The 12,286-nt window shown below is 45.1% G+C and overlaps 2 protein-coding genes across 2 annotated transcripts; both read left to right on the top strand.

The window, feature by feature from the left end:
• Positions 1–252: 252 nt before the first annotated feature.
• Positions 253–3,563, top strand: LOC137742002 (receptor-like protein kinase HERK 1). The gene has a single exon (XM_068481731.1). The coding sequence runs from the start codon at positions 553–555 to the stop codon at positions 3,052–3,054; it is 2,502 nt and encodes an 833-aa protein (XP_068337832.1). The 5' UTR covers positions 253–552; the 3' UTR covers positions 3,055–3,563.
• Positions 3,564–7,920: 4,357 nt separating this feature from the next.
• On the top strand, positions 7,921–12,064 carry LOC137743096 (uncharacterized). Its single transcript, XM_068483007.1, has 2 exons — positions 7,921–8,722; positions 8,880–12,064. The coding sequence occupies exons 1-2, from the start codon at positions 7,921–7,923 to the stop codon at positions 12,062–12,064; spliced, it is 3,987 nt and encodes a 1,328-aa protein (XP_068339108.1).
• The last annotated feature ends 222 nt before the right edge of the window (positions 12,065–12,286 follow it).

Here is a 12,286-nt window from a genome sequence, read left to right as displayed (position 1 = left end):
AAATTAAAAAGATGTGTAAGAAATAAAATGAGATGTATAGATATCACATCGCTAAATTAATTATTCTTAACTTTTCATTCACTTCTTTACATATTTGACTCCGTTTCCCATTTTGTTTGGTAGTTTTCGTGGATAGTTTAATGTCTAAAAGAATCTTTGAACCTGTCAGTATCCAACTAAGGTTGTCATCTGCTTCAAAAAAGCTTCTGTTTTGCCAGATTTGTATACGATCTTAATTGTTCTTCCTATTATTTGAAATTTTCCATAATTTTAGAGAGAGAAGAGAGAGAGAGAGAGAGAGAGAGAGAGAGAGAGAGAGAGAAAACCTCTGCTATTCAACTTTCAAGATTGTATCAGATTTGTTTTGGAGCTCATTTGATCTCAAAGGTGACATATTTTCACTTCTCCAATCAATTCTGTTTCTGGGTTTCCATTAAACTTCTGTTTCTGATTAATTAGTTGAATTCCTGTGTGAAAACCCTGATCTTTTTGGTCCCAATTGAGCTCAGGAAACCCTAATTTCTTGGGTTCCTCGGTAAATTTCCCAACTTTATGATGATGGGTTGTTTTAAATTTGATCTGTTCATCTGGGTTTTTTCTGTATTGTGTTTGGGATTGTTGTGCAGTGGATTTGTTCCTGCTGACAATTACCTTATAGACTGTGGATCACTTGCCAATACTACAGTGGGTAACCGTGTTTTTCTAGCTGATAACTTGGCTTCCAAATATCTTTCATCCCCAAAAGATGTTGTTGCCAATGTTTCTTTGAAATCAATCACTTCCTTTGATGATTCGCCGCTGTATCAGACAGCGCGAATCTTCCCAGAATCCTCCAAGTACACCTTTTCCATAAGCCAAAGCGGTAGGCATTGGATCCGCCTTTACTTCTATCCGTTTACTTTTGGTAGTTACGATTTGAGCAAGGCCAAATTCTCTGTTTCCGCCCAAAACTTTGCTCTCCTTACGGATTTCAGTGTTCAAAACACTTCTCTCAAAGAATTTTCGGTGAATGGGACCTCAGATAGCCTTGTTATCACCTTCACCCCTTCCAGCAATTCGTTCGCATTCCTAAATGCGATAGAAGTTGTTTCAGTACCCGACCAACTCATAACTGATGATGCCAGCACCGTGTCTGAGAAATTCCAGGGTTTGACGAATCAGGCTCTGGAAACAGCTTGGAGGGTCAATATGGGTGGACCAAGAGTGTCTTTCGAGAATGATACCCTGTGGCGAACTTGGGTTCCTGACCAAAGTTTTCTAGTAAATGAGAACCTTGCCCAAGATTTCTCGAACATTGCAGCTGTTACGTATGAGGCTGGTTTGGCAACTGCTGACATTGCTCCACAAACCGTCTATGGAACCCTCACTGAGATGAACTCAGCAAATAATCCCAACAGCAATTTCAATGTAACCTGGGAGTTCACGGTGGATCCAGGGTTCCAATACCTTGTTCGATTTCACTTTTGCGATGTAGTAAGTAAAGCTCTCAATCAGCTGTACTTCAATGTTTATGTTGACTCTTCCAATGTTGCTCCAGATCTCGATCTGAGTTCTGTAGCATTTAATAAGTTGGCTGTTCCATATTATCTGGACTTTGTTACAGCTTCCACTGTCAGAAATAAGCTGCGTATTAGTATTGGCCCCTCTGCCGAAAACAATGCTTATCCCAACGCCATTCTAAATGGGCTCGAGATTATGAAAATGAACAATTCAGCAGGCAGCCTGAGTGGAGCCAACTCAGTTTCTTCTTCGAATCCAGGTTCAAAAAGTAACGTTGGAGTAATTGTGGGTGCCAGCGTTGGGTCATTTATTGCAGTGGCATTGGCTGGGGTTCTCTTTGTTCTGTGCAGAAGAAGTAAGAGACTGGCAGACCAAGGCCATTCTAAGACTTGGATTCCCTTTTCCATGAACGGAACCAATTCTCATACCATGGGAAGTAAATACTCATATGGAACAACTGCTAGTGCTGCTTCTAACTACAGCTATCGTTTTCCTTTTGGGGTAGTACAGGAGGCTACGAGTAACTTTGATGAGAGCTGGGTTATTGGAATCGGTGGTTTTGGGAAGGTATACAAAGGAACCTTGAACGATGGAACCAAAGTGGCTGTCAAGAGGGGAAATCCAAGGTCTCAACAGGGACTTGCAGAGTTCAGGACTGAAATTGAGATGCTATCTCAATTCCGTCACCGCCACCTTGTCTCATTGATTGGGTATTGTGATGACAAGAATGAGATGATTCTGATATATGAATATATGGAGAACGGAACCCTGAAGGGTCATCTCTATGGCTCAGGTAACCCCAGCTTAAGTTGGAAACAAAGGCTTGAAGTATGCATTGGATCAGCTAGAGGACTTCACTACCTTCACACCGGTTATGCAAAAGCAGTTATTCATCGTGATGTGAAATCCGCAAACATCTTGCTTGATGAGAACCTCATGGCCAAGGTTGCTGATTTTGGGCTTTCTAAGACGGGGCCTGAAATTGATCAAACCCATGTCAGTACGGCGGTGAAAGGGAGTTTTGGATACCTTGATCCTGAATATTTTAGAAGGCAACAACTGACTGAGAAATCAGATGTGTATTCATTTGGGGTGGTTTTGTTTGAGGTTCTTTGTGCAAGACCTGTTATAGACCCGTCTCTTCAGAGGGAAATGGTGAACTTGGCTGAATGGGCAATGAAATGGCAGAAGAAGGGGCAGTTGGAGCAAATCATAGACTCAACTCTTGCAGGCAAAATCAGACCAGATTCTCTGAGGAAATTTGGAGAAACTGCCGAGAAATGCTTGGCCGACTATGGTGTTGACAGGCCCTCCATGGGAGATGTGTTGTGGAACCTAGAGTATGCCCTTCAACTTCAAGAGGCAGAGATTCCAGGCGACGCCGAAGAAAATAGTACCAATATGATTGGCGAGCTATCCCCACAAGTCAACAACTTCAATAACGTTGATACAAGCGACTCTGCTGCACAATTTGAAGTCTCGAGCGTGGATGATCTTTCAGGTGTTTCTATGAGTAAAGTTTTCTCACAGCTGGTGAAGTCCGAGGGTAGGTAACTGTTCCAAGATAGTATATGCTACGAGTTTAGCATCTCCTTCGGTAAACACTTCTTTTGTGGTAGTTTGCTGATTGAACTTGATGAAGCATTCTGAGTTCTCCTTTTGTACAGAAGGGGGTGGCGGTTTGAGTGTGTTTTAGATTCATAAGGATCTTGTGTAACTTGTTATTTCTTATTCATGTTCCATTCCACACTGTATGAGGCAAAGGTTCAGGGGATGGCTCCGTAGACCCTCCTTCTCCCAGCTATCTGTCGCGTGTAGTTCATATGATCGGTGACTGAGAGGAAGGGCGTATGCGTATCCCACTTCAGACTTTCACCATATGAAGGGCGGTAAAAGTTTCATTTTCGTACTCTTCCTTCTACGGATTTTAGTTTATTTTGAGTGATATTTTGCGTGATGTTTTGTTTGTCGTCGTTTGGTTCTTCAATAGAAAATAGAACAAGAGGAAACAGTTTCAGGTGCTTATCTCAAACCCCCTAGTAAATGGATGTGTTTTATACAGAGAACGTTCATTGTATCATATATCTTTGTCATTGACTTGCACTCGAGTTCCAATTAGTAGTTTAGAATATAGCATCGTTCGACAAAAATAACAAAGGAGATGATTTTTACACCTATAAAAAGGGTGAGCGTTTATCGTTTCTCTTGCTAATAAAGCAAAGTCTTGTAGCTTAAATGATTATTAAGAGCGTTTACTTCTACACTCGAGTCTATCCTTAACAGTTCATGATAAATCTTTCAATTTTCTATTGAGATGCATGCCACTAAGTCAATATATACGCTCGATATGCAGTCAATACAAAGTCCACAAACGATCAATAATTTCTGGCACAAAATTCAGATTTGGAGCGGTTTGTGTACACCATGTAAACTGTGCACTGGATTTCGAAATCGTCAAGAAAAAAGAAAAACAGAACCGAAACAACACCCCACGGTTGAAAATTTTCATCTAAATAAACATCATTCGGATGAAATCCAGCAGCATTTGCAGGACGACAAGGCGCTTGTTCGTGTGCGTGTTCCATAAATTCTTCATCTCGTTGTCAGTTCTTCCCGTCAACAGAGACGATATAGCATCCCACCCGAAATTTAGTTTTTGATACAAGAAAGTTATAAGCAAAAGGAGTAACTGTTACAAAACCTTCCTCTATGCAAAGCCTGTGCGGCTGGAAGTTACAAACGCCCTCTTCCTCAACCGGATTTAGGTTGAAGTCCTCTTGATAACAAACCGCAAAAGTGATCCCTCGCAGATTCAACTTTCCCACCGAGGCACAGCCCTCCGATAAGAATATTGTAAACCGCAACATTTGGATCCAATTTCTTGGGTCTCATCTCTTCAAACAATTCAATTGCCTTCGACAGTTGCTGGTTTTTGCATACGTTTGAACATCTGGAAGTTGGCCGCAGCCCTGCATCTGAGAGAACAATTTTTCTGCATCTTGTAACTTCCCTACTTTGCACAAAACGTCCATAAGCGTGTCATAAGTAACCACATCCGGAACGAGCATCCGAGCCTCATCTATCCTTCTATGCTTAGAAAAGCCATTTATCAATATGTTGTAACTACGAGCATTAACCATGGAGCCCTTGCTAAGCATTAGGTCAAAGACTTCTTTCGCCTCTTCCATTTCTCCTCGCAAGCAGTAACCATCCAATTGTACGTAACTGTGTTAGGTTCAATATCTCTTTGGATCATCATTTCAACCACATGTTTTGTTTCCCCAACGAGCCCCTCCTTACAAAGTGTATCTACCAACACGTTGAAGGCGTGCAAATTTGGAAAGATATTTTTGCTCACCATTTCGTTCAACAATCTAGTAGCTTCTTTCCACTCCCCTAATTTGCAAACTCCATGAATCAAAGAGTTATAGGTAACGACGTCGGGGCCAATTCCCTTACCTATCATTTGGGAGAAAAGATTCATCGCATCAACGAGACAACAACCATAGTATCTTCACAAAGACTGTCGATGATCGTGTTATAGGAAACAATGTTAGGCTTGAAAGCTCCTTCCACCATCTTCCTAAGCAACTGAATAGATGCGCGGTTCTTACCTTTCAAGCAAAATCCCTTTATTAGTCTGTTGAACGTGATCACATTGGGTTCACAGTTACTACTCTCCATCATATTATTGAAAAGTCATGCTGCCTCAGCCAACGGCGGAGCTACTAACAAGGCTATGGTGGGCTCTAGCATGGGGAGAGTTTTGTAGGGATGAAGTCAATTTGGATTTCAGAAGATTTTAATACTCTTTTAAGTTATAGATTTCATAGGATTATGTAGACTTCTATAAAATCCATATGGATTTTGGAAGATTTGAGAAGATTCGTATAATAGATTTCTATGGATTTTGATGGACTTATGCACCGCTTAATCATGATCTTCAAATAGATCAAATGATGATAAATGTGCCTAGGTCATAAATCTAATTAAACTGTCACAGCAACCATTTTTCATCCACAGCTTGTCCCCTCCCTCTTATGCTATTTTTGTCAAATGTTTTCTGGGCAAGTATATAGAGCATTCACACAAAGTAATGCCTCTCAGTTACATCTCTCATTCACATATAAATCTTGATTTCGAAAACCTGACAAGAACGAATCGATACAACTAGAGAGAGAGAGAGAGAGAGAGAGAAATGGGAAATTACTAGTAAAAGCACATTTAATATCAAAAGCACAACACCAACAACAAAACCCAGCAAAATCAACAACAAAACCTTCATACTTTTTATGCAACAAAAAGCCTCGTACTGATGGATTTTCTCTCCGTGGTGTGAGAGTCCTTGCTCCTTGTGAGATCCGCCTCTGTGCGTGAGATTTTCAGGTTTGTCTTGACTGCGAGTTTGTGCCTCTTGGTTTCTGTTTTTGTTTGCCTTTTTGTTGTTGGGTGCTTACGGTGAGCCTGGAGAGGTTGTTAGGTAGGGAGGGTAGAGTTAGGGCGACGGCGAGGGGGTGGGTTTTGTTAAATCAGGGGATTCGTCGTCTGGAGGGTTGTTGGGGCTGTGGGGTTGACTTGGTGGGGGTGTTAATTTCGCCCAATTTGGGTCTCTGTGGGTAGGGTTAGGGTGCTGGGTCAAAGTTGGGGCTTCTCAAAGATGATAGTGTCTTGTCGAGGGTGAAGGGGTTCTGGTGAAATTCTGGTAGGGGGTAGTAATTTCTCTCTGTTAGACTGGGGGGTGGGGCAAGCTGAGTCTGGAAAAGTGCTTGGTGGGTGGGGAGTAATGGGGAAACTGCCAAGGGGTCGAATTGATCTTAAATGTGATTTGGATTGGTTGTTCGTAGCTGTGCAGTTAAGGGGTCTTTTCCAACAAGGCTGGTATATTAGAGTTCTTTATGGGCGGTTGATAACATTTATGAGGATATTAATGAGGAATAGCTATTTCGACCAAGTTGACAAAAGGGTTCAGAAAGCAAACCGAGAGGGATATTTGTGTTTTCTGAGGAAGAGAGCAGGAATTAAAGGGTACCCTGAATTTCAGACTGGGCGATTTCGAAAGTGGGTTTCCAATCGAATGGCGAACAGGGGGGTGGAGGAGCTAGTAATTCAACTCAATCAGACGCTGGAGTTGTCGTCTATGGAGCAGGGAATTAAATTGGTTGGGAAAGTTCTCACGCAGAAACCAGTGAATAAATGGGGAGTCAGGAACATTCTCAGAGCAGCTTGGCAAGAATTGGGTGAGGTTGAAATAAAATGGGTAAGGGAGAATATTTTTATTCTGTCAGCCAAAGATGAAAATGTAGCCTCCAAAATTATTGAGCAGGTACCATGGGCAGTGATGAAAAAGGTATTCTCTGTTGTGAAGTGGCCGCCGGAGCTTGCTCTAGAGGAACTGGAACTGGATGCTATTCCATTTTGGGTTCAAATCAGGGGAATTCCTCTGGGCTTAGCTTCTGTAGAGAACATCCATCGATTAACCAAAGAAGCTGGAAAGTTTATAGCCATGGAGGATCCCGGTCTTGCCCGGGGATTTCTGCGGGTTCGAATCCTAGTGGATACGGAGAAGCCGTTATTCAAGGGCTGTTGGATACGGAGGGATACTAACAGGGATACTTAGGTTGAATTTCGATATGAACGGCTCCAGGATTTCTGCTACCGGTGTGGCCGGATAGGGCATAACAACACTGAGTGCACAGTTGAGGTGACTGGAGAAGAGGCAGTGGCATATGGAGAATGGTTAAAGGCGCCTCCGGTCAGGGATGTGGTTGCAGCTACGAGTGTGGAGTGTGTCGAAAGGGGAGAACGACGGCTGGCAGGTGCGGTGCGCAGACCGGACAACGCGGTTCCTCAGAATCAAGGCAGCTTACGGAAGCCGATAGGGCAGGGAAGGAAGAGTACACACATAGTTGAGTCGGGGGGGACATCATCGATTCAGAGCATAGGTCCTAAGAAGTGGCAGAGAAGGAGGAGGACGGAGGGTGAGGACTCGTCGTCCAGTTCCGGTATGGAATGCACAAAAATACGGGGGGAAGGACAGGCGGAAAATAATCAGGGGATTAATGAAGTTTTATCGGACCAGGGTGAAGGCCCATTGTGGGGGATCAAGAGGGGTGTGGAATCACAGGAGGCATTAGTAACCTCAGTCTCACAGAAGAAACCCAGAGGCCCGGATTTGGAGGAGGAATGTCAAGGCAGGATGGCTGGGCGTTGGAGGAGCTTAAACTCGAAGGAAGGGAGTCATGTGGTGGAATGTGCGGTAAGTACTCCGGAAGCAAATAAGGAGGAAATAAGTGAGCATCAGACGAGAGAGGAGGTATTGGGTGGAGGGTCGGATACTGCTAGTGATAGGAAGGTGGCAAGGAAGGCGGGCATGACAGCTCGGGGTGGTGGCGGCTGGCCTTCAACAGCCGCACGCCTGCCATGAGTTATATCTTCTGGAACTGTCGTGGGCTAGGGTCGGACACGACAGTCAGGGCTCTTCATGGGCTAATTCGTAATAGGAGACCTTCTATGATTTTTCTATCAGAAACTAAGATGAAAGATCATAGAATTTGTGGGGTGAGGAGGCGTTTAGGCTACTCAAATGGCTTCGATGTTTCGCCAAATGGAAGATCTGGAGGATTGAGCTTGTGGTGGGAGGACAATCTGGAGGTAAAGATTATATTCTCGTCAAAGCATATTATTGATGCTGTTATGAAATGTGAAGGGCAAACCCACTGGTGTCGGTTTACGGGGGTATACGGAACCCCGTATAGAAATGAGAAATCGGTGTTCTGGGATTGGATGGATCATCATTTTATACCTACAGATATCCCGTGGATTTGTGGAGGGGACTTTAATGAATATATCCGGGACCATGAGAAGTCTGGAGGTGTCGAAGTGTTGTATAATAGGCCCAGGTTCTTAGAAGAATTCATGGTTTCATCCCAGTTGCTGGATTTGGGCTTTCATGGATCGGCCTTCACTTGGAGAGGTTTGAGAAGAGGGGAGTGGGTGGAGGAACGCTTAGACCGGGTCCTTGCGAACGAGAGGTGGCAGGAATGCTGGCCAAATTCTCATGTTGTGCACGGAATGGACTTAGCCTCGGATCATTGCCCAATTATCCTGAATTCGAGCATTGTGGGGCCGAAAGGGAGGAAGTTGTTTAGGTTTGAGGCTTACTGGGCCATGGAGGAGGAGTGCAAGGAGCTGGTGAAAAATTGTTGGGAAGGTCGGCAGCATGGTAGTCCGGTGAATAGGTGGATGAGAAAAATTAATGAGTGCCGTTCTCGGCTAAGTAGGTGGAACCATTCGAAATTCAAGGGGCGGAGCTACAAAATCCAGGAGCTTTCTCTCCCAGTTAGATTCTCTCCAGCGTGATTGGGGTCCGAATTATGCAGAGATAAGGGAGAAGTCTCGGCGGGTTGATGAGCTTAGGCTTCAAGAGGAAAGCTACTGGTGCCAACGGTCACGAGTAAAATGGCTGAGGGAGGGGGATGCCAATACTAAGTTCTTTCATTCTTCCACCCTTCAGAGGCGTCGGAGAAATAAGGTTGTGAAGCTGAGGAATGAGGATGGAAGCTGGGTAGATCGCCCGTCTCAAGTCCGCCAATTGGTGGAAAACCACTTCATCTCTGTTTTTTGCTCGGCCGGGGATCGTGATTGGGGAGCATTGTTGGACTGTTTGACGCCCTCGGTTACTAGCGAGATGAATGCGGCATTAATTGCGCCTGTGACGGAGGAGGAAATTAAGGAGGCAACTATGCAAATGGGCGCTCTAAAGGCTCCGGGGCCTGATGGTTTCCAGGGAATCTTTTATCACACGTACTGGGAGATTGTGAGGGAGGATATTTCTGCTCTGATCAAGGATTTGCTTCAAGAGTCAGAAGGTACGGGGCGTTTAAATCTGACCCATATTGTGTTGATTCCCAAAGTTCCAAACCCGGAGTATGTGTCGCAATTTAGGCCTATCAGTTTGTGCAACTATTCGTACAAAATTCTCTCTAAGATTCTCGCCAACCGGTTGAAGGTTCTATTACCAACGGTTATCTTTCCGTCTCAGAATGCTTTTGTGGCGGGCAGACAAATTCAGGACAGCATTGGTATCGCCCATGAGATGTTTCATTTTCTGAAGGGGAGGAAAGCAAGGAATAAGTTTGAGATGGGTATTAAGCTGGATATGCAGAAAGCTTACGACCGGGTGGAATGGGATTTCTTGGATGCAGTTATGGAAAGAATGGGTTTCTGTAGCAGATGGAGATCACTTATTAGTGGCTGTTTATCGTCTGTACAATTTGCGGTTCTCCTAAATGGGCAGGCCGGGGCGCCATTTGTTCCCTCAAGGGGTATCCGTCAGGGGGATCCTCTGTCTCCTTACTTATTTATTCTTGTGGGAGAGGTTTTGTCCAAAATGATTCAAGGTGCGGTTGGTCAGGGTCGGCTGGAGGGGGTTAAGATGGGTGGCTCGGGTCCTGTGATTTCTCACCTATTCTTTGCTGATGACACTCTCTTGTTTCTGCGTGCTGATCAGAAAAACTGCCGTAATCTGAGACATTTGATTGAGAGTTTCTGTGTTGCTTCTGGGCAGAAGGTGAATTTAATGAAGTCAAGTGTGTTTTTTGGAGTTAATGTGCCTAAGGGGATTGCTAATCAGTTGGGGGGATCTCTTGGCATGGCTGTGGTTAATAATCCAGGGACCTACTTGGGGGTTCCTGCTATTTGGGGCCGATCGAAGCAACGTGGTCTTGCTTATGTGAAGGGAAGAATTATGGAAAAACTACAAGGGTGGAAACAAAGTTCGCTTTCCCGGGCCGGTAAAGAGGTTTTAATCAAGGCTGTAATCCAAGCTATTCCGGCGTACCCTATGAGTATCTTCAAATTCCCCAAAGTTGTTTGTAATGAGTTGGATGCGTTGGTGGCTGGATTTTGGTGGGGAAGTAAGGAGGGAGCAAATAAGATTCATTGGGTTTCTAAGGAGGTTTTGGGTATTCCGAAAGAGTTGGGAGGCTTAGGATTCAGAAACTTTCAGGAGTTTAATGATGCTTTGCTTGCTAAGCAATGCTGGAGATTAATCACTGAACCTGATTCGTTATGGGCTCAGGTTATCAAGGCTCGGTATTTTCCCCATTGCTCGATATGGGACGCGAAGAAGGGAGGTCGGGCGTCGTGGGCGTGGAGTAGCCTTCTTTGTGGCAGGGATTTGATCAGGGAGGGCTCTCACTGGCAGATTATGGGGGGTCAGGAGGTTCGGGTGTGGCAGGACAGATGGCTTCCTTCCTTGCCCCTTGGACATCCGGTGCCGTTTGGACCGGTTGCGGTCACCCCCGGCTTACGTGTTCGAGATCTTATTTGCCCGAAGTCGGGGCGGTGGAACATTGGCTTTTTGCAACCTATCATCTCGGGGGAGGATATGCAGGCTATTGAGGAGACGCCTTTGGGGGATTTAAGTCGTAAAGACCGGCTTGTCTGGGAGTTTAATAAGAACGGTTGTTACTCGGTCAAGTCGGGATATAGATGGCTGCAAGATAGATCGTTAGAGTTGAGAGATACTCGTCGGCCTTCTGTACGAGGGGTTCCCAGGAGTTTATGGAAAGAGATTTGGAAGTTGGAGGTTCCTCCCAAGCTGCGGCATTTTTTGTGGCTTTCTGTGCATGGTTGTCTTCCTACTCGGGATGCTCTTTTCCGCCGGAGATCCTCTCAGAACTCCACTTGTCCTATATGTTGCTGCCACGATGAGACCACTGAGCATATGTTCCTCTCCTGTTCTTGGGTGGAACCCATATGGTTTGGTGGGGCGTTGGGTTACAAAGTGGATAGGCTTTCTCTCCCGGATTGGGTGGACTGGATCCAGGCGGTCTTCTCCCCGAACATGTGCACCACGGGCGATTCGAAATGGAGGAGATCTTACATTGTGGTTACGTGTTGGTGTATTTGGAAGGCCCGATGTGATTTTGTGTTCAATGGGGTGCCCTTATGTCCTCCAAAAGTGTTGGTTGCGATCACTTTGGCGGTGAGCTCTTTCTTTGGTGCAAAGGCTGCGACAGGATTTAGAAAGGTGGGCGACGGGAGGAAGGAAAATCTGGCTGTGCGTTGGTGTGCTCCGGTCGATCCTTTTGTGAAGATTAATGTGGATGCTAGCTGGTCCAAGGCCTCAAAATTGGGTTTTGCCGGTGTAATTGCGCGAGGACAGGACAGAAGGATGGTGGCAGCCGCGAGGTACGCTATCAGGGCTCCTTCGGCGGCTGCAGCGGAGGCCACAGCGTTGATGCATGGATGCCAGTTAGGTGCGGCTTTGGGTTTAAGGTATGTCATCTTGGAATCTGACTCCCTGGAAGCTATAAAATCTCTGTCTAGTTCGCTGTCTGTGGGTAGTTGGGAGGCTTTTCCTATGTTGGCTCGGGTTAAGCAATTGGGGAGGGATTTTTCTGAGTGCCGTTGGTCTTGGGTACCTAGGTTAGCTAATGGTGTGGCGCATGAGTTAGCGTCGGTTGATTTTCCGGAGATGTGTGATGTTGTATGGGTCGATAGGCCTCCATCTTCGTTGGTCTTTGTATTGAACAATGATGGGCTACCTTGTCCTCACTAATTTGGGTTTGGTGGTGATGGGGATGACGCCTCTATTTGGTGGGGGGGTCTTGTGGTATCTCCATTATCACTGCCTGGCTTTGTTTCTGCTGCTTGCCTCTTGTAGGCTTCTATATATTTGGCTGTTGGGTTTCAAAAAAAAAAAAAAAAAAAAAAAAAAAAGCCTCGTACTGTTCACAAATAGTTTTTCAAATCAAAGGAGAAAAGCCTACAAACCATAATC

Source organism: Pyrus communis, chromosome 8 (genome assembly GCF_963583255.1).
Source record: "Pyrus communis chromosome 8, drPyrComm1.1, whole genome shotgun sequence".
NCBI classification, from domain to species: domain Eukaryota; kingdom Viridiplantae; phylum Streptophyta; class Magnoliopsida; order Rosales; family Rosaceae; genus Pyrus; species Pyrus communis.
This window is presented reverse-complemented; position numbering and strand designations above follow the sequence as displayed.

Bases quoted from the DNA above. Each gene is read 5' to 3' on its own strand.
- LOC137742002 (XM_068481731.1), top strand. From the start codon at position 553: ATGATGATGGGTTGTTTTAAATTTGATCTGTTCATCTGGGTTTTTTCT.
- LOC137743096 (XM_068483007.1), top strand. From the start codon at position 7,921: ATGAGTTATATCTTCTGGAACTGTCGTGGGCTAGGGTCGGACACGACA. The intron at 8,723-8,879 runs GTAGTCCGGTGA...CGAATTATGCAG, and splicing joins TTGGGAAGGTCGGCAGCATG to AGATAAGGGAGAAGTCTCGG.